At 45.3% G+C, this 20,937-nt stretch overlaps 2 protein-coding genes across 6 annotated transcripts in view; one reads left to right on the top strand and one right to left on the bottom strand.

Annotated features, from left to right (window-relative positions):
• The window catches only part of BBS2 (Bardet-Biedl syndrome 2), a 38,131-nt gene extending 35,211 nt beyond the window's left edge, over positions 1-2,920 (top strand). For both annotated transcript variants that reach the window (XM_026714340.2, XM_087940500.1), the window contains exon 17: positions 2,162-2,920. In XM_026714340.2, the coding sequence (XP_026570125.2) occupies positions 2,162-2,268 (107 nt within the window). In that variant the 3' untranslated portion in view covers positions 2,269-2,920. The remainder of the gene's footprint in view (positions 1-2,161) is intronic.
• On the bottom strand, positions 2,829-20,914 carry OGFOD1 (2-oxoglutarate and iron dependent oxygenase domain containing 1). Of its 4 annotated transcripts, none has more exons than XM_087940507.1 (13): positions 20,312-20,914; positions 18,231-18,328; positions 17,557-17,603; positions 16,987-17,087; positions 15,065-15,181; positions 13,877-13,968; positions 12,753-12,881; positions 12,102-12,215; positions 11,005-11,084; positions 9,446-9,708; positions 7,020-7,136; positions 5,651-5,709; positions 2,829-3,682 (listed from the first exon to the last, which is right to left on the bottom strand). In XM_087940507.1, exons 1-13 carry the CDS (start codon positions 20,493-20,495, stop codon positions 3,530-3,532), a joined length of 1,554 nt encoding a protein of 517 aa, XP_087796633.1. In that variant the 5' UTR covers positions 20,496-20,914; the 3' UTR covers positions 2,829-3,529. The 4 variants fall into 4 exon arrangements, with proteins under 4 accessions (XP_087796633.1, XP_026570127.1, XP_087796631.1 ...); XM_026714342.2 differs by having other exon boundaries at positions 18,231-18,376; positions 20,312-20,542; XM_087940505.1 differs by lacking the exons at positions 2,829-3,682; positions 5,651-5,709 and adding an exon at positions 6,566-6,932 and having other exon boundaries at positions 7,016-7,136; positions 18,231-18,376; positions 20,312-20,532.
• Positions 20,915-20,937: the final 23 nt, after the last annotated feature.

Below are 20,937 nucleotides of genomic sequence, written 5' to 3'. Positions count from 1 at the left end.
TCATCAGTGCTAGAAGGGAGTGGAGGAGGAGGAGGACAATGACTGTGGGAGCCTTGGTGCTCTTTGAGCTTGGTTGTTTTCTTGCAGACATTTCATTACCCAACTAGGTAACATCATCAGTGCTAGAAGGGAGCGGAGGAGGAGGAGGACAATGACTATGGGAGCCTTGGTGCTCTTTGAGCTTGGTTTTCTTGCAGACATTTCATTACCCAACTAGGTAACATCATCAGTGTTAGAAGAGAGGGGTGATTGCAGAGGAGAGGAGGAGGAGGAGGACTTGGGGTCCTTCGTGCTCTCTTGAGCTTGGTTGTTTTCTTCCAGACGTTTCATTACCGAGCTAGGAAACATCATCAGTGTGCTGCAAGAAAACAACCAAGATCAGAAAACACCAAAGATCTCACGGGAGGAAGGGGCTTCCTGGGTTATTGAAAGATAACAGGGGGAATGCAGTTCAGATTGTTTATAACCGAAGAGGGGGGGAAAAGGGGTCAATCCGAAAGCCATCGATAAAACCCTTGGTTTGCTTTTGGAAAGAGTTACATGAACGCGCATCCAGTAATATTCCAAAAAGTAATGTTTTGGAAGGCATGAGCTTTTCTCCTAAGGCACAACCCCCTAGGAAAAACCCAAACTGTCCCTGGGCTTTTCTTGAAGGGACACACTGGACAAGAGGCACTTTGGGGATTATGTTGTCAAGAAAGGCCTTAATTGGCATCCGTATTACATGCAATCTATGCTCTTGGTTTTGTCAACCTTAGCAACTTTAAGATGCGTGGGCTTCAACTCTCAGAATCCCCCCAGCTGGCTGGGGGATTCTGAGAGTTAAAGCCCACGTATCTTGCATCTTAAAAGTCCCCACGGTTGAGAAACACACCAAGGCCTTTGACCATACTAGCAAGGCAGGGTTAAGGAATTCTGGGAGTTGACATCCACACCTTTTAAAAGCGGACAAACCCTGATCCAGATTACTTTGGTCCCGATTTGCAGCTCGGCAGAACTCAAGTCTTTCTTCTCTGGCAGGAAAAAATAAAAAACAAAACAGGGCTCCCAAAGTGGCAAATGGTTTGATCCACCCTTTCTCCAAAATTATTGCAATGGGAGGTTTCTTTATCCTGAAGAAACTTGTTTGCTTTTGATGTTGCCTCACCAGAACGTTAACCAAATGCCTACCCGTTTGGAGAAGGTGCTGTTCCCCTCCCCACTTTAATCCCACCTGGAAAAGGCCGGCTGGCCTTTTCACTTCCTCAAGGCTGCTCCTTCTATATATAAAAGCGAAATATCCCTCATGCATCATCACAAAATTTCCAGAACCGTAAAGCCTACAAACACGAAATTGGGCACGTATGTTCCTCTTGGCTTCTAGGGGCTCACTAAGAAAGGATTTTTTGAAATGACCATCAGAGCATTAGTATTTCCTATATTATCATTAACATGCTCTGATGCTAAGGAGTTCCACTCCTCCTCCCCACCTGAAAAGAAATCTCTTCCAAATGCAAAACGCAAGCAGAAGAGAGGAGTTTTCAGTTTTAGTTTCCCAGCAGCAACCAGCTTTAGTACAGAAAAGGTTGAGCTAAGCCACGCCCAGGCTCCTTGTTGTCTCCTTTTTGCTCACACAGCAAATACTGTTTCACTTTCCAAACAGCCCTCAACTCCCTCACACAACTGACAGGACGCTAGCCGGATGAATACCAATGGATAGTGGTAGGCAGAGGCAGAATTCCCCCGTTATTTTCCTCCCCAAAACTAAGCTCTCCACATAGTTTTGTAGCGAAGCAGGAGTACTGACCTAGTTTTGTATAAATTCCAGGTCCCCAATTTGTTTTTGTTTTTTCTCGCCGTTTCCAGAGAGGCCTCGAGTCTCCTCTTAAGACTGCTGGGCTCGGAGATGCTGGCACATGACTGCTAGCGTGCCTTTCTCACGGATTTAAAAAAAACGGGCTGCGGAGGGCCCATCCACCCTCCCGAGGGAATTCAAAATAATGTAAACAGCGAGCCGCAAGAATAGCTGTGTCCTGCACAGGCTGTCCCCTTCTCAGCCCTCAGCTGCTTTGGGTTGGGAGGGAGAGAACGGTTTCCCCCTTCTGAACTGCCACAGAATTCATCTGCCTTCTTGGAAAAGAACCGGGGACGCTAACTCTTTCCCCTTTTCCTTTTTCTCCAGTTGGTAAACACAAAATGCAAGTGATTGCTGCCTGCCGGGACGCTATTAAGAACAACAGCGTTAGTATGCTCATCAAAATCATGCGCCTGGGGACATCGTGCTCTTGATCGGAGTGAAGATTGGAGGCCAAAACAAGCCAAGGGAGCGGAGCAGGAAGATCTAGAGGCAGATAAGACAGTAGAGGAGGCTGCCCGATCAGTGCCCAGTGAAGTGCAGTACGAAAACTTCACTAGGCCTGGACGCTCGACCGCCTGTGGTAGGGGAGTGAAGGGTAGGATGTTGACACTTTATAAATATCATGCTAGTGGAGAGAGGGCCAAGCTTTTTATGGACATTACAGACCAAATCTGGGAATTTCAGAAGCCAAAACCGCCCTGGAGGCTGTTGATTTAAAATAGCAACGTTTCATCCTTCAATAAAACTGACAGGCCTCAGTCTATCGGTATGATTTAGTTCACTTAGGTCTGAGGTGTGTCCAATCTTGGCTGCTTTCAAACCTGTGGATTTCAATTCCCAGAATTTCCCAGCCAGCCATGCTGGCTGGGGAATTCTGGGAGTTGAAGTCTACAAGTCTTCAAAAGTCCAAGGTTGGATACCCGTGAGCCAGACAATGAGGAGAAACTGTGCGCTAGCTTTGGTATGAAGCAAGACAAGGAAAGCTTAAAAGTAACGCCAAACCTTTTTTTATTATTATAAATTAATGTAAGGTCTTGATTAAGAATAAAGTTTAAAAAGGGTCACTGCCTTTTAAACATTTAACCGGTTCTGGTTCAACATTTTGTCTCAGTTATTAAGCTGGTTGCAGCTATTATAATTGAGTTAGGATTCTGCCCTTGGTGCAGCTGACAGCAATCCGTCACGGCTTACACATTTCAAAGGCTGGCTTGACTTACGGTTTAACAAGCTCCATGAATCCCAAACCAGTAGAGGTTTACTCAACAAACCATAACCATATTCCGCAATTATTAACCCAAGCTGCAAAATACCACATAATTAGACCAATAGGAAACACCTTTCTTCTGTGGTCTGTGAGAAACAGAAAAGTTTTGGAGAACAGTTTTGGCTTTGGAAAGTTTTGGCTTCTTCCAAGGTTACTGTGTTTTCTGAGGCTGCTTAGGATGAGCCATAACCAAAGTCCAGCCTCAGTCCAAACGATGTGGTATTCGCGCATTGTGGAAGTTTTGTGGGCCTCCCAGATTCAAGGTTCAATTTCCAAAAGGGCCCCAGAAAAGGAGTGGGGTTTTGCCAGGAGCATCAGAGTAAAGCAGACGGTGCAACAGGATCTTTCTTTGTAAGAAAGGATAAAAACTCTCCTTTTGAGTATTGAACTAGGAGAAATGGCTGGCCGTCACTGGCTGGCTCCATTTCTCATTCATAGTAAACAAAGGAGAAGTCCCAGAACTCTTTTGGGTCAGGCATCTGCTCCAAACTACGCTGATTAACATACTTCACAAACTTCAGTGTCTCTCGATCTCTGTAAACTAAAGCCAAGCAATTGGCCTCTGGATTAACTGTCAGCAGCTTGAAAAGAGAATAAAACAAGGACAGTTAAGAAAACAACCTGTATTTCCTTTTAAAGATCATACAGTGAATGCATCTGTGCAGACCCGTCCAAAATATGGGTTTCAATAAAACCCGATTTCCTCTGCTAGAAACATTCAGGCTGCATGCACAGAAGAATAGGATGTATATATATAAAGTTAACTATAATTTCCCATAAAATAAACATTAAGGTAGCTTCCCTGCGGGGTGGGAAACAGGATTGTCAGCGGCTACTCATTACGAGATGCTACTTTCATTAGGCTCATGTTCAAATTCACAGAGGCATCCTGAGCGGCTACCGTGGGAACAAAATGTCCCTCTATTCAGCCAGCTCCAGCCCTTTTGAAACGGCACAAAAAAGGCGAATTCTTTGCTTGAGACCATTATGGAAATTGAAAGTAGGACTTGGCAGTGACACAATAGCATTAGCAATGCTCTTATGACGGATTATTCTGTTCAGTTTTGTCAACGCATCTTAAAAAAAAAGATACGGGTGTTTTTGTTGTTGTTTTTTAAAGGGAGGATATTCAAGTGATTACTGGATTGAATCAGATCCCCTGCAGGGTGAAAAACAAGCGGGGTAAACGATGGGGGAATAAAGTAGAGCAAGGGCAGAAATAATATAAATAAGAACATGCATACAGGTAACATTCTAGAGATTCTCAACTCATCCAGGTCACGGCTGTCCCAAAGGTGCTTTTTCAGGAGGCAACTGGACTGTCTTTGTTTTTTCCTTTTGAAGACGTTTCGCTTCTCCTCCAAGAAGCTTCTTCAGCTCTGACTGGGTGGTGGGGAATGGAAGGATTTATAGTCCTTGCAGACAGCTGGTCACTTGCATCCTTTTAGTCACTGAAGGATGCAAATTTCCAGCTGTCCGCAAAGAATATAAATCCTTCCATTCCCCACCACCCAGTCAGAAGCTTCTTGGATGAGAAGCTAAATGTCTTCAAAGAAAAACAAGTCAGTCCAGTTGCCTCCTAAAAAATGCACTTTGGGGACGTGCCTACAGGGCGTCCTCAACTTAAAACCATTCGTTTAGTGACTGGCATTCACGGCCAGTCCGCACCATTACAACTGTTGCAGCATTCCCACCGTTCACACGATCCGAATTTGTGCACTCGGCAGCCGGCGTGTATTTTCTTATAAAGGCTGCAAAGGGGACAGATTGGCCGCGCACAGCTCACCTAATAATACCCCGCTTGCTTTGGCAAGATAAATTCTGTTCCTGTTTGTGGTTGAAAGTTGGGGACTCTGTAGAATATTTTAGATTGGGCCACCCCGGGCTCCCATTTTGCATAGTTTCCCTGATCCCACAGGGCTCCCAAGATTCCTTGGATTACTTCACTGGCCCTTGCATTGACGATGAGGCTAAGGTCACCAGGAAGCACCGCTTTTCACGCGGCATGCAGTGTTTCGTCACACGCAGGAAGAAGGGGGGTGGGCTGCTGGGGGTTCTTCTCAGGGGTTCGGAAGAGCCCCTAGCTAAGATTCTGTGCAGTTTGGAGGAACCCCCCCCAAATCCCACTCCTGGCTGGCTCCACCCACCCCTCCGCAGAGTTCCCACGTGGCCTGTTTTGGATGCAGGTAAAGGCAGGGTCTGCACAGAGGCTCGGGGAGGGCGAAAAACGGGCCTCCGGGAAGTTCAGAAAGGCCCCATTTCTGGGTTCCAGAAAACCTCCGGAGCCCAGGGAGGGCAAAAATGCTGCCCCCCCCCCCCCAAGCCATGGTGCAAGAGGCCAACTAGGCCACACACACCCCCCATGGCCACACCCACCTAGCAACCAGGCAGAGAACCCATTGCTAAAAAATGTTAAGAAGGAGCCGTGAGCTACTTCCCACGGCTGGGCATCTGGAGAGGGAGGGATAGGAAGAGCTTACGTTAAGTTTCAAAACAACTCAAGTTCACCTGTGCTTTTGAAAATGGGGTGGGGGAAAGAAAACGTTTACCTCTTCATCTTCACCTTTGGCAATGTATGAAGTGAAGCCTCCCGATTCGACGTCCCAGCCTTAAAAAGGAAGGAAGGAAGGAAGGTTCGCCTTTAAATTTTAAAGCGAGCAGCCGCAAGCCCAATCCGTTGGCCCAAACACAGCAGTAAGGTTTCATTTCTTTTTGTTGATTTATCTGCTGCCCATCTCGGCTAGAGGAGACCCTGGGCGGCCGAGCAACATTGGTACTAAGAAGATTTTGAAGTTTGTTTTTAGAGGAAGGCTGGCCAACTCAATCGGAAAAATAAAAATCATCGAGTGATGGCTTTCGATTGTGAAGACAAGTATACGACATCTGCACGGCTTAATATTATGAGCTATTTCCAGGGTTGGATATGGAGATTCTCAGTCATTCAGGTCGTGGTTGTCCCCAAGGTGCTTTTTTTCCAAGAGGCACCTGGACTTTCTGGGTTTTTTTCTTTGAAGATATTTCGCTTCTCATGAGAAGGGAAACGTCTTCCAAGAAAAAAACAAAGTCTAGTTGCCCTTTGAAAAAAAAAGGACCTTTGGGACAATTTCCAGGGAGATATGCATTGTGTTTGACCCATGCCCTTTTCCGACAAATTAAACACAATCTAAAGGGAACAGAAACCTTTTAATGCCTCTGCCAAATAATTAACTGTGATAAGCACAAGCCTTGCCAAACTGTGCGAGACTTGCCAAAAGATAACAGACAAGAAATAATTTGCAATACAAGAATCTTCAAATAAAAACTCAGGATACTGGAATGTCCACGATGCTGAAATTTCAAAACGTCTTTGCTTCCTGCAAAGAAGGTCCGATTCACAGCCTTACTCCCGAGTCACTTGTGCTGTTGTAACTGCTCTTTCCTGCGAGCAGCCCTGCGCGCACGCTTTGCACTTGGCACAGGCTCCTCGGGAACCTCCTCATCGCTGCTGCCAGCCCCCACAATCTCTGAAGGCAGCAGTCCACTCCCTGATGGTCCTGGCCCCTCACCTGAGTCCTCGCTCTCCTCAGCCATCCGCACCTGCTGCCAGCTAACCACAACACGTATTATGTTTTCTCATTTAGGCCTAAAAGGATATTTTTCCCCCCTGCCATGGTTAACTCTGGATTATCTTCTTGCATTAGTGGATAAAACAAAGTGGCTGAAAACAAAGAGACTGCAAACCTAGCCAACGTCGGGTAACTTTGAAGATCCGTGAGACGGATAACCTGTTGCTTGGGAGCGGCTGAGTTTAATCCCTTTTGCGGTGCTTCAACAACAGCTCCCCTCACCCCACTCCCAGGCCTTCCTTCTTCGATGGAAGGTGGGGCAGGAAGAGCCCCTCCCCACGAACGGTTTCAGACAGGTTAAAGTGGAACCAACCTTCACACCCGCAGAAGAGCAGCAAATCCAGGGCAAACTCGGCTCTTTGGGCATCATGGATCAGTGTGTAGCATCCTTTTCTCCAGCGTCTCAGTTCTCCAGAGCACAGAGGGACGCCTGAGGGAGAAAAGACCAGGGATTCTGGGCTTTTGGGGTGGCCACATAACATTTTAAAGAACTGGGTGAGGGAGGGAGAAAAAGGAACCTGCCCCTGAAAGTCTCTGGAGATTTTCAGCATCCGGGTTATGACTGTCCCAAAGGCGCTTTTTTCAGGAGGCCACTGGACTTTTTTTTCTTTGAAGACATTTCGCTTCTCCTCCAAGAAGCTTCTTCAGCTCTGACTGGATGGTGGGGAACGGAAAGATTTATATTCCTTGCAGACAGCTGGTCACTTGCATCCTTTTTAGAGGGCTGTTGAGGCCACTTGGAGGTTTACTTGTGTCCTCAGATAAACGTATTTTGAAGATGTTTCACTTCTCATCCAAGATAGACTCCAAGTGGCCTCAACGTCCCTCTAAAAGGATGCAAATGACCAGCTGTCTGCAAGGAATATAAATCTTTCCGTTCCCCACCATCCAGTCAGAGCTGAAGAAGCTTCTTGGATTGAGAAGCGAAACGTCTTCAAAGAAAAACCAGAAAGTCCAATAGCCTCCTGAAAAAAGCACTTTTGGGGACAGCGTGTCCTTAGATTTCCCCAGAGTAAGTTCCAATCCTCTGAAATTTCACATCGCTGGGATGGGATGGGCAACCTCCTATCAAGCTGATACCGAAGCCAACAATTTTTCAATATGGACAGGAAGGTCACCATTAGACAAGAACCTTCTCAACGGTGCTTCTCCGCTGTTAAAGACACCCCCGAAGAAAAGGCTGTGGAAAAGTAAGAAGAGCTGGTGCCCCAAGATCTGTTGATGTTTACTTCTGAGGGAGGAAGGGATGAAAAGGCCTCTGTTTCCAACCTCAACTTGTGTGGGGAGGAAGGCACCAAAAGAAACACCCTTTGTACACAACGAAGCCAGACCCACAAACAGCCACGGTGACGGGAGGACGAGAGGGCCGCGTCTCTCTCTTTCTGAGGGTAAACAGCGTCCTGGCACAGCAAGCAGGGTAACCAAGGAGAGTGGCATTTCCCCAACATGCTGAAGCTGGGCCCAATTCCACATGCTTTCCTAGCCGCTCTCATTCAGAATCATTCTGGCCAGACTTAAATGGGTCACTTGGCTCTTTCTTTGGACTTGGGCAGATTTCAGAAAGGGCTGCTCAGACCAATTGCACACTGCGCTCACCCAGGCATGAAAACGAAAACGAGAAAAACATGCATGGAAAAAATAAATAAATGAAACTTGTTCCCTACGCCCTTCTGCGCTCCCGACGAATTCCAGCAAACGTACTGTGGTAATAATTTGAAAAATCCATATTTGGTGGGGAAAAAAAAGAAGATGACTTTTATTTTAAGATTCTGTCCAAGTTTTACCGATCAGCCTACAACAGCGATGGCGAACCTTTTTGCTGTGGTGTGCCGAAAGTGCGTGCATGCCAGCACCCACAATGCAATGCACCCCACCACCCCTGTGCATGCGTGTGCAATACCCCCGCCCCATCCCCTTACCTGCAACTGCACATGTGCACGCCTCCCAGCTGATTTTCGGCCCATTTGAAGCCATTTTTGCCCTCCCAGGAGCTCGAGGGAAGCCTCTGCAGCCTTAGGAGGCTGAAAACAGGCCCGTTTCAGCACTTCGGGTATTTCCGGAAGGCCTGTTTTTTGGCCTGCCGAGGCTGCAGAGGCTTCCCTCAAGCCTCCGTTTAGTTTAGTTTACTTTATTGTCATTGCATCTCGTACAAATGAAATCAAACACCACCTTCAGTGCACATCATGACCATGACCATGAAAATAAACACAAACACACATCCTTCACCCTTCACACATCGAACCGGAAACCCCCCAACACCACACCACCCTCTGGGAGGGCAAAATCGGTCTCAAACGGGCCGCATGTGAAGTGCAGGTAAGTTTGGCTAGGGCTTGCGTGCCCACACAAACGGTTCTGCGTGCCACCTGTGGCACGCGTGCCATAGATTCGCCATCACGGCCCTATACCCTTCTGTGCTCCTGAGGAATTCCAGCAAATGTACTGCGGTAATAATTTGAAAAATCCATATTTGGTGAAAAAAAAGAGAAGAAGACAACTTTTATTTTAAGATTCTGCCCAATTTCTACCGACCAGCCTACAACCTTCACTGAGCTGAGAATCAAGAGTTTACGTCGAATAGTAATAAACCTACCTAGTGAGTTCTCAAAATGCCCCCATCAAAGGGGAGCTGAAGAGATGTAATCGATACGGATTACTAAGCATTTTGGGCACACTGGGATTTGGGCTGTGCTGACGGACAGGCAGACCCTGAGGCTAGATCTGGAAAGCTCAACATACCATTCCCTTGGCTGTCTTCATTTCTGGAGATGCTCCCTGGCGCCTCTGTACCGTCTGCGTTGCCAGCTTCCTCTTGACTGCTGGGTCCTTGTGAGCTTTCAGGAACCTCTCCTCCTCCTTCCTCTTCCTCCTCTGGGGCTAAAAAATGCAGTTTCAGGCCCGTGAAATTGGAAAGGAGCAAGAAGAAGGCCTCAGCTTGGAAGAGCTCCAAACACTCTTTTAAAGGGGCCGGCAAGCTTTTCTCCTCTGCTTTCTCGTAATGCCTAAAAAGACGTTAAGATTCATGAATGAACGAAGACTTTCCTGCATTTTTTTCTGCCTTCAAAATACTTCGCTGAAAGGCTCTGCTAACGCAGCACAGCTAATGTAGATGGTCCTGGACTTATGACCACCACTGAGCCCAAAATTTCTGTTGCTAAGCGAGACACTTAAGCAATAGTAATAGTGACAGCACTTAAGACTTATATCCCGCTTCATAGTTCTTTACAGCCCTCTCTAAGCGGTTTACAGAGTCAGCCTGTTGCCCCCAACAATCTGGGTCCTCATTTTACCCACCTTGGAGGGACGCAAGGCTGAGTCAACCTGAAGCCTGGTGAGATTTCAACTGCCAAATTGCAGTCAACAGAAGTAGCCTACAGTACTGCGCTCTAACCACTGCGCCACCGTGGCTCGCTAAGTGAGTTTTGCTCCATTTTCCACCTTTCTTGCCACTGTTGTAAAGTAAATCACCGCGGCTGTTAAATTAATTACACAGCTGTTAAGTGAATCTGGCTTCCCCACTTTGACTTTACTCGTGAGAAGGTCGCAAAAGGGGATCACCTGACCTCAGAAGACTACAACCGGCATAAATACATGCCAGTTGCCAAGCATCCGAATGTTGATTCCCCTGACCACGGAGATGCTACAATGGTGGTAAGTGTGAAACTGGTAACAAGTCACGTTTTTCGGTGACACTGTAACTTCAAGTGATCACTAAATGAATGGCTGTAAGGTGAGGACTACCTGTATATACAGGAAAGAGTAAAAACTGCATACTACATTTTGATTCCATTCTAGTTTCTTCTTTAAAACTTTAAAATCTAAATTGAATCAAGAGTTGCAATTGGATAAAGCCAAAGCAGAGACTGCAACTCAGAATGCCTTGCTCTGCCAAAACCTGAGTTTTGCAGGATCTAAAAGATGGGTGGGTTGCGAAAAAAGGACACCTGTATTTTTGTCTTTGGTCTCCCGAGAGGCTACCTTTCTTTTTTAAAAGCTGGGAAAAAATTAAAAAGCCTCGTCAACCACAAAAGATCTGTAAGCAACGTGGGAGGGTGAACTCTTAGGAAGTTCCTTTGTTTGGAATTTCATATCCTCGTTTCCTTACTAACATATAAGACGACCTGTCGGATTAACCGAAGTTCTCAAGATGATCCAGTTTCACAGGAGAGCCTCGCATTTCATGGATAGCTTGGAGCAAGAGCCAAATCCAGCTGACACAGGTTGGTGGCTGGAAAACTGCTCGGCTGAACACAACTGCCCGACGCAGTTAGGAGTGACGCCGTCTGAAACAGCCTTACCTTTTGTTAGGAGGCCCTCTAATGCTCCAGGTGAGTCCTTCCGTCTTCAGGGCTTTGCAAACTAGCTGATACTTGTCTGTCTAGGAAGCAAGCACAATGAAAGCCCACCTGAAGCCAGGGAGTTTGGAAGCAGGGAGTTTGCAAGAGCAGCGGATGGACGATTCCAATGAAATTAATTCCTCAGTCGAATTTGAGTTGAGTTTTTCTCCCCCTTTACATCCTTTCTGGCCACCGTTGTTAAGTGAATTGTTGCAATTAGTAAGTGAATCTGGCTTCCCCATTGACTTGGCCTGTCAGAAGGTCGCAAAAGTGGATCACGTGACGCCCCCAGACATTGCAAGCATCATAAATATGAATCAGTTGCTAAGTGTTCGAATGAATGAATGAATGAATGAATGAATGCTTTATGGGCCAAGTGTGATTGAAGACACAAGGAATTTGTCTTGGTGCATTTGGTGCAAATATTCTTAGTGTACATAAAAAGAAAGGATACATTCATAAAGAGTCAAGGATCATCAGGTGCAACACTTAATAATAGTCACAGGGTACAATAAGCGATCAAATCATAGTCAATATAAATCATAAGAATACAAGCGACAAAGTTACAGTCATATAGTCACAAATGGGAGGGGATGGGCGATAAGGAGTGCTGAGAAGAGTAATAGTAATAGTAGTGCAGACTTTGTAAATAGTTGGACAGTGTTGAGGGAATTATTTGTTTAGCAGAGTGGTGGCTTTCAGGAAAAAACTGTCCTTGTGCCTAATTGTTCTGGTGTGCAGTGCTCTACACCGTCATTTTGAGGGAAGGAGTTGAAACAGTTTATGTCTGGGATGTGATGGGTCCCCATCAGTTGCTAAATGTCTGAATTTTATTCACATGACCATGTAGATGCTGCAATGGTCGTATGTGTGAAAAGCAAACCTAAGTCACTTTTTTCAGTGCCGTTGTAACTTTGAATGGTCACTCAGTCCTTGTAAGTCAAGGACTACCTGTACTCGGCACCACTCAACCTGCCACGTGGAGATGAAAGAAATGTGAGAATAGGGATCGTACCTGTTGCCTTATCATCTGGCACCCAAGAATGTGCTGACCTCACCTTGAGAAAGTCTTTCAGCAACATCTCAGATCGATCTTCAAATTCTTCCTGGATCTGCGCTTGGGAATCCATGTCCAAATAAACTGGATTGATCCAATCGTACAAGATTTCGTGCTGGAAAAATGTGCAAGAAAGGAAAACAAGGCCGAAATTTTTACATTATTACTCTGAAAATCAAGTTGTCCCAAAGTAACCACCTTTGTTCTTTGTCACTATTATTTCCAGAAATTCTGGCATGTGTTTATCACATGTCCAATATGGTGTTTCTCAACTTGGTCAACTTTAAGATGCATGGACTTCAATTCCCAGAATTCCCCAGCTAACCCAAGCATCTCAAAGTTGACCAGGTCCAGCAAATACTGGTCCAGCATGTAAACTTATATTGCTTTGCACTCAGTAGTCAACACATTATCCATATAACCACACCCAAGTGTATATCACAGGTGAAGCACAAAATTACAAACTGCAGCTTCTATTTGGAGAAATGACTAGTCCCAACTTGGCCCCCTCAAATGTTAGACTGAAACATGAAAGCAAAGGCAGAAATGGCCTTTGCAGAGAAAACGTGAAGGTTTCCCCTTGGTAAGCCAGACCAAGAACCTGAAGTATTGTAGAACAATGCCACGATAGTGAAGGTAGCAATCAGCTTACATCACGAGGGATGTGGGGGCTTCGTGGAATCTGTGGCTCCACATGACGTGGCGGTCTTGCAATGGAGGGGCCGTGAAACCAGCCGCTCACCGACAAGCGGCATTTCTCTTTGGAAATGACTTCAGATACCTGGGACAGAGGAAAAGAACAGGTAAGCACTGGTATCTCAGGCAAAGATGCTGTCAGGAAATTTCTCCTTATTTCTAGGTTAATTCTTTCCTTGATTCGTTTCCATCCATCGCTTCACGTTCTGTCTTCAGGTGCTTTGGAAAATAGGTTGACCTCCTCTTCTTTGTGGCAGCCCCATAGATATTGGAAGACTGCTATCCCTGTCACCCCTGGTCAATCTTTTCACTAAACTAGACAAACCCAATTCCTGCAAACGTTCAACGTATATTTCAGTCTCCAGCCCCCAAATTATCTTCGTTGCTCTCCTGTGCACCCACTAAAAAGAATAGAATAGAATAACAGAAATGGAAGGGACCTTGGAGGTCTTCCAGTCCAACCCCCTGCTTAGGCAGGAAACACTACACCACTTCAGACAAGTGGTTATCCAACCTCTTCTTAAAAACTTCCAGTGTTGGAGCATCCACAACCTCTGGAGGCAAGTTGTTCCACTGATGAATTGTTCTCACTGTCAGAAGTTTCTCCTTAATTCCAGGTTGCTTCTCTCCTGGATTAGTTTCTACCCATTGCTTCTTGTCCTGCCCTCAGTGCTTTGGAGAATAGCTTGACTCCCTCTTCTTTGGGGCAGCCCCTGAGATATTGGAAGACTGCAACCATGTCCTTCTTTTCATTGTACCCAGTTCCTGTAACCATTCTTCATACGTTTTAGCCTCCAGCCCCCTAATCATCTTTGTTGCTCTTCTCTGCACTCTTTCTAGAGTCTCAACATCTTTTTTATATTGTGGTGACCTAACCTAGATGCAATATTCCAAGTGTGGCCTTACCAAGGCATTATAAAGTGGTATTAACATTTCACGTGATCTTGATTCTATCCCTCTGTTGATGCAGCCTAGAACTGTGTTGGCTTTTTTGGCAGTGGCTGCACACGTCTGGCTCATATTTAAATGGTTGCCCACTCGTTCTAGAGTCTCAACATAGGAGAAGGAACAATTGCTTACCTGGTGGAAGGAGACTGGTGATACTTCAAAGAAAGCGAGTGAGTTCCAGGAAGGGACCAAAGACTTGACAATCTGCAAAGGCTGGAAATGATCTGCCAGAGACAAGGACACATACAAGACACATACCAGTAAGTAGTAGGCCCAACTATCTGGAATCCTCCCACCGTGTCTACTTTTCACCACTTTCTGGCTTCTGAATAAGAGAGAGGAACAGTTACCCTTGGAGTCAGGTGAAACAGAAGAATCAAATTTGCAAAGAAGGCTCAGCCTACAATTTAGGAGGATCCAAATCTTAGTCTGGCCCTAACTCTATAAGTATCACACTGTATACCCCACTGAATATAGCAGCCCATTGTGGTAGTAAGAAAGCACCAAGGGTGAGAGCTTGCAGTATGAAAAAAAAAAAAACAGAAAGAAAAGAAAACCAAAAAACCCTCCGCTAATGCTTAAAAGAGAATTTCTGTGGTTATGAACATTTGAAATTGCAACCCTGGATTGTGAAGTGAAGTAGCACTGCGATGGAACCTGACTCACCAACCATTCAGAGGCCTCCTTCAGCTTTGGCACTAAAGGTAAAGGTTCCCCTTGCACATTTGTGCTAGTTGTTTCCGGCTCTGGGGGGCGGTGCTCATCTCCGTTACAAGGCCGAAGAGCCAGTGCTGTCCGAAGACGTCTCCCTGGTCATGTGGCTGGTTCCCTTCCCACCAAAGGGGTCCCTATTTTTCTACTTGCATTTAAAAAAAATGCTTTCGAACTGCCAGGTTGGCAGAAGCTGGGACAAGTAACGGGAGCTCACTCCGTTACGTGGCGCTAGGGATCCGAACCGCCGACCTTTCAGATTGACAAGCTCAGCGTCTTAGCCCCTGAAATATCAAGGATTCACTGGTGGTTTTACGAATGAAATAATTAGCTCCATTTCCAACTAGCGCTTCCTCCCTTATTCAGATAACAGAAATAAGCTTTAGCCAAAAGAGAAGTTGGAATATAAGAACAGTTAGACCACCATACACGCTGCTTGACAGCAGTCAGCACTCAAAACTTCCCAATCATGTTATATAGGGTGTCAATCCAAGAGAGATGGAGGTGGGGAGGAAAGGAAGGATGGAACCCTGAAGAACTGGCTTGAGCTCCCGAAGGACAGGTGCGATATAAAATCTACCAAAGCAGGCAAAAATAATTAAATCCTACCATCTGTGCAGAAGAGATCCAAAGTGCCCCCATCCTGCTTTTCCCAGGGGGTTACAAGATAAAGGATGAATGCGATTCTCCGGCCCTCCAGCTCATCATCATGACACAGCAGGGTATCTGGAACGAAACAGGAATTTGGTTGTGTGAGGCCCACAATGTGGCTAAAATAAAGCAGGGCGGTCAAGTTGATTATGTGCCGTTGGGGTCAGTGCTGATTCTTCACACCCAAATCTATTGCTTGCGTTCCAATCCAACAGGAGCTTTCTCACCTTTCATAGTATCATAGGGCTGGAAGAGACTTTTGGAGGACTTCCAGTCCAAGGCAGGAGTCCTTACTGCATCCCAGACCAATGGCTGTCCAGTCTCTTCTTAAAAACCTCCAGTGATGGATCACCTACAACTTCTGAAGGCAAGTCATTCCACTGATTAATTGTTCTAAATGTCAGGAAATTTCTCTTTAGGTCTAGGCAGAGTCTCTTTTTAATGAAATTTCATCTGTTATTTCTTGTCCTGCACTACACTATAAAAAAGATGTTGAGACTTTAGAAAAAGTGCAGAGAAGAGCAACCAGGAGGATTAGGGGACTGGAGTCTGAAACATACAATGAACGGTTGCAGGAACTGGGCCTGGCTAGTCTAGTGAAGAGAAAGACCAGGGGAGACAGGAGAGCAGTCTTCCAATATTTGAGGGGATGCCACAGAGAGGAGGAAGGGGGTCAAGCTATTTTCCAAGGCCCCTGAAGGCCAGACAAGGAATAATGGATGGAAACTGAACGACAAGAGATTCAACCTGGAAATAAGGAAGAATTTTCTATGAGAATAACCAACCAACGGAACAAAAGTTTCCTCCAGAAGTTGTGGGAGCTTCATCATTGGAAGCTTTCAAGAAGAGACTGGACTGCCATTTGTCAAAAATGGTGTAGGGTCTGCTTAGGTGGGGGGTTGGACTAGATGACTTACAAGGTCCCTCCCAACTCTCTTTCCTCAAGTATTGGAAGACAGCTATCATGTAACTCCTAATACTTCTCTTCTTTAGACTAGTCATACCAAATCCCCTTAACTGTTCATTGTACATTTTAGCTTGCGGATCCCTTATAATCTTTGTTGCTCTTCTCTGTACTCTTTCTAGAGTCTCAGTATTTTTTTTTTAATATTGTGGTGAGCAGAACTGGATGCAGTACTCCATCTGCCCAATGCTCACGTCTGTCAAGATCCATCTTCCAAAGTGTTTGCAATTCTCCCCCCAGTTAAGTACTGTCTGCAAATCGGATGAGTTCCACTTCTACAGTACCTGCTCATCTGGATCATTTATGAAGGTGTTGAAAAGTACTAGGCCTCAGACAGAATCTTGGGGTACCTCACTGCATGCTTCCCTCCATGTAGATGCAATTCCACTGAGGACCATACACTGAATGCGGTTGGTCAGCCAATTACAAATCCAGCTGGCGGTGATGCTGTCTATCCCACACTATTCTGTCTTCAAGACCAGGCTGCGGTCTACTTTGTCAAATGCCTTACTGAAGTCTAAGTAAATTATGTCCCCAGCATTTCCCTGATCCACTAACTTAGTCAAAGAAGACAATAAGGTAAAGGAGAGTTTTTGTAGCTCGGGGTTGAAATGAGGGGTCCTTGGTGATCTCTAAGCTTGCTTGCACTCTTTACTAGCACTGATGATGTTACCTAGTTAGGGTAATGAAACACCTGCAAGAAAACAGGCAAACTCAGAGCACCAAGGACGCCTTCACAATAAGTTTTTTCCAGCACAATGTTTTTAACAAACCCAAGCTGGCTTCTAGTAATCACCATTTATTTCTAGGTGCTCACAAATCCGCAGCTCAACAATCTTTTCTCAATTTTCTGGGTTTTTCAGGTTCATAGTTTCTTCTAGCAATACCTTCAGGGTTATTTTAATTTTTCACTTACCTGTATATTCATATTTAGCGCAAGACAGATCAATGGTTGGTTCCAGCTCTACCTGGATCACATCAGAAAGCCAAGACCGGAATTCTTCAAAAAGAATTTTTCTAACAGGTGAGAGAGAAGACAGGTGAGGTTGCGGCATCTCAGCTTGGCCTCTTGTCTAAGCAAGGAGGCATTTTGGCATTCGCTTTTACAGGACAGGTTATCTTTTATAACTAAATAGGGCCCAGTTCCTCATACATTCTCACAGTTCAAGGTGAATAAATGTAGAGAGGGATGGGCTATATCTATAGATCAATAAATATACACAATTTGGTAGCTGACCTAACTGAACAATGAGTGAAATCAGGACAATTGTTCTAAACAGGAAAATGAAATGGCAACAACTAGTTCACTTTCAATGCAGAGCTAAATCTGCATTTGTTAAAACCTTGTTTTGCTGAAGAAATATAATAGCTTATTTTGAAAAAAAACAAACAAACCTAAATCTGTAGATTGCCATGAATCAAATTAGGAACTAATATAATTTTGCTGATCCTAGTTGATGACCAAATCAAAACAAGGCTAACTTACCTTAATGCCGCTACGTGAGGCCCTCCTCTCTTCTTTAGGTCATCTGACTTTGCAAACCAGAAAGACACGTTAGATTATTCAGAGATGGAAGCTTTTGCAAAAGAAAACTATACAGCTACAATCGCAACTCTGTCATTAAGGAAAGTGAATCCTAACTGGAAAATCATGTGAACAAAAGCGTGCTCTCCTTTTCAGCTATCCTTTGGAGTGCTCAACGCCCGCACTGTGCTAAATAGCAAGAAGAAAATTCATGTTTGTATTTACACCCTTTGAAAAGGAAAGTTCACAGGATACTAAGCAGGCCACAATGGGTAATGCACATCAAAAACAATACAGTGGTGCTGGCAGTCCCTATATGTTACATAAACAGCCAGGGCATTTCCCACTGCATGCCTGCTTACTCTCTTGTACAGTATAATCCCTTTCTCTCCAAACTCTCCACTCTGCATGATGGGAAGGGGGAAAAAAAAACAGGTCAAGCAAAGGAAACGAGTACTGTCTGTAATGGTGATCGCATGACTAAGGGAGATGATGTAACAGGCATCGATTGTAAAGTTATTTTTTCAGCACTGTCATAACTTCAGGAAGTTATAAACTGAACAAGGCACCCAATAAGCAAGCATTTGGTATACCAGTGCCCCTCAGAAGAATGTGGGTTAGTTTGGAGCGCTCACCTGTTTGAACTTGTATAGATCATTACACTTTTCATGGAAATCTAGGCTCAGGAGTTCCCTCCGCAGCTCCTCCAGGAAGTCCTCGTTGCGGATGAAATCTGGGATAACACAGTGGGGGAAAGGAGCAGGATCTAGAGAGATGGCCTCTGGAGGAAACACAACCCATGCGGCAGGTTTTAGAGATAGAGAGCATGACAGAGGTCATGGCAAATAACACCCTATATCAGTGGTGGCTAAACTTTTGGGGGTCCTGTGCCAAAATTGTGCATGGCTTGCAAATGCTCGCTCACATGCCAGCACCCAGAAGGCAATGTGTGTGGGGGCCCACACGCTCCCTGAGCATGTGCGAACAATTCCCACCCCCCGCTGCCACTACCCCCTTACCTGCACTGTACCTCCCAGCTGATTTTTGGCCGGTTTGAGGCCTTTTTGACTCCCCAGAAGCTCAAGGGAAGCCTTTGGAGGCTGAAAAATGGGCCCGTTTTGTCACTTCTGGTATTTCCGGAAATACAGGAAGTGATGAAACGGGTCTGGTTTTCGGCCTCCAAAGGCTGCAGGGGCTTCCTTCGAGCCTTTGAGAGGCCAAAAAAGGCCTCACACTGGCCGAAAATCAGCTGGGAGGCGTGCACATTCGCAGTGAGTTAAGTTTGCCTGAGGCTCGCGTGCCCACACAAATGGCTCTATGTGCCACCTGTGGCATGCGTGCCATAGGTTCACCATCACGGCCCTATAGTAAATAAGACTCTGTCTTAGGCTTTTAGTCTTAACTTTCATTATTAAATATATATTTAAAATATAATCAAATTATAGATTGAATTACATCTATCTCTATCTCTTATATGCATATAATCATAAATTTAAATATGAATTTTAATATCTAATTCTGGTTGAATCTTAGGCTGGTTACCTCAACCCTCCGAAGCTGGGGGCACTGATAACGGCCAAGATAACAAAAACTAGAAACGCAGGAATATTAGGCACACTGGTTATTATATCAAGGTATATCAATATCCATATATCTATATTTTAAGTTCTAAAGAGGAATCACTGAGTCCATCACCTGCACCTCTATAACAGTCTGGTTTGGCTCTGCTACACAACAAGATAAACACAGACTTCAGAGAGTAATTAGCACTGCAGAAAAAACAATTACTACCAACCTGCCTTCAGTCGGGGACCTGTATACTGCAGGAGTCAAAAAAAGGGCTGTGAAAGTATTTACAGACCCCTCACATCCCTGACATATAACTGTTTCAACTCCTTCCCTCAAAAGGGAAGGTGGACCTTTCTGCACACCAGAACAACTAGACACAAGGACAGTTCCCCTCCCCCCCATGCCATCATTCTGCTAAACAACTAACTCCCATAACACTGTCAAAATATTTACTAAGACTGCATCACTATTTTTCTTCTCATCTTCCTAGTCTCCTTTTCTACCTATGACTATAATCTTGTTGCTTGAATCTTTATGGTTTATATTGTTTTGTTTAGTTTCCTGGTATGATTTTGATTGCTTATTTAATAACCTATGACTACCACTGTGTTGTATCTTATGATTCATGGCGAATGTATTTTTTTTCTTTTAGGTTCACCGAGAGCATATACCCAAAGACAAATTCCTTATGTGTCCAATCACACTTGGCCAATTAAGAATTCTAATTCTATTCTATTCTATTCTACCCTCCCAAGCTGGGTCCTTTCAGCACTGATAATGGCCAAGATAACAAAAACTAGAAAGGCAGGAATATTAGGCAACGCTGATTATACCAAGGTATATCAGTATCCATATATCTATATTTTAAGTTGACTGTGTATCATTTTATATGTCTCTCTCTCTGCGTATGTTATCTTATGGTTTATACAGCTATGTGTATGTATGTAAATATATATCTCACACTTATAAAAATAATGGCCAGGATGAAAATCTAGTAATAAGATCAACTGCATTTTGCAAAGCATCTGGAAAATATCGGTGGGTTAAAGCTCAGTTGCACCCCCTGCCGGTTAGTGCCAGGCACAACCGCAACTATACCTCAATGAGGACTAGCCCCTTGGAACCCGCAGCGCTTCCTGCCTCCTACCATGCTCGAGCGGCTCCTGGCTGGCCCAAGCCGCGGCCACTTTCTCCTTCAAGGCCGGCTCCTTGACGGCGGCAGAGAACTCTGCACAGATCTCCCGCTTCACGCGCTTCTTGGCGGCTTTCCCCGGCAGCGGCGGAGACAGAGACCCGGCCAGAAGCGGCCGCCGCTTCGGCTTCCCGTTCATGCTTCTCCCCCGCACGTGTTCCAGCGGAGAAAACTACGACTCCCGACAGGCCCCGCAGGAGGACGTCACGTCAAGAGGCGGGTCTCCAAAGGTTCATTTGTCCAATCATCGTGCCAGGAGCGGGAAAAGCTTCGGAGCAGCCTCGAGACTTCCTGTGAAACGGGAAGGATGTTCCGCCTATCGCCCTCCCTATAAATAAACATTACCACTGCAGTCGAATTAGCAGGAAATTTCCTTTTCTCTTTTCTATAAAGAGCTAGTCTAGGCTCATAATAGTCTACGGTCGTATTAGTGCCATTTAAGAACCGCTGGGGGTGTGTGTGAGCATTCCCAGGCGGCTTCTGACACCCAATAGGCCCAAGCTCCGCTCCTATTGGCCAAAAACCCTCCCCTGCCATTTAACGATATAGGGAAGCTCTTTTGACCCCGCCTCTCTATGGCA

Source organism: Pseudonaja textilis, chromosome 11 (genome assembly GCF_049901715.1).
Source record: "Pseudonaja textilis isolate UNSWEBS1 chromosome 11, rPseTex1.2, whole genome shotgun sequence".
NCBI lineage: Eukaryota > Metazoa > Chordata > Lepidosauria > Squamata > Elapidae > Pseudonaja > Pseudonaja textilis.
This window is presented reverse-complemented; position numbering and strand designations above follow the sequence as displayed.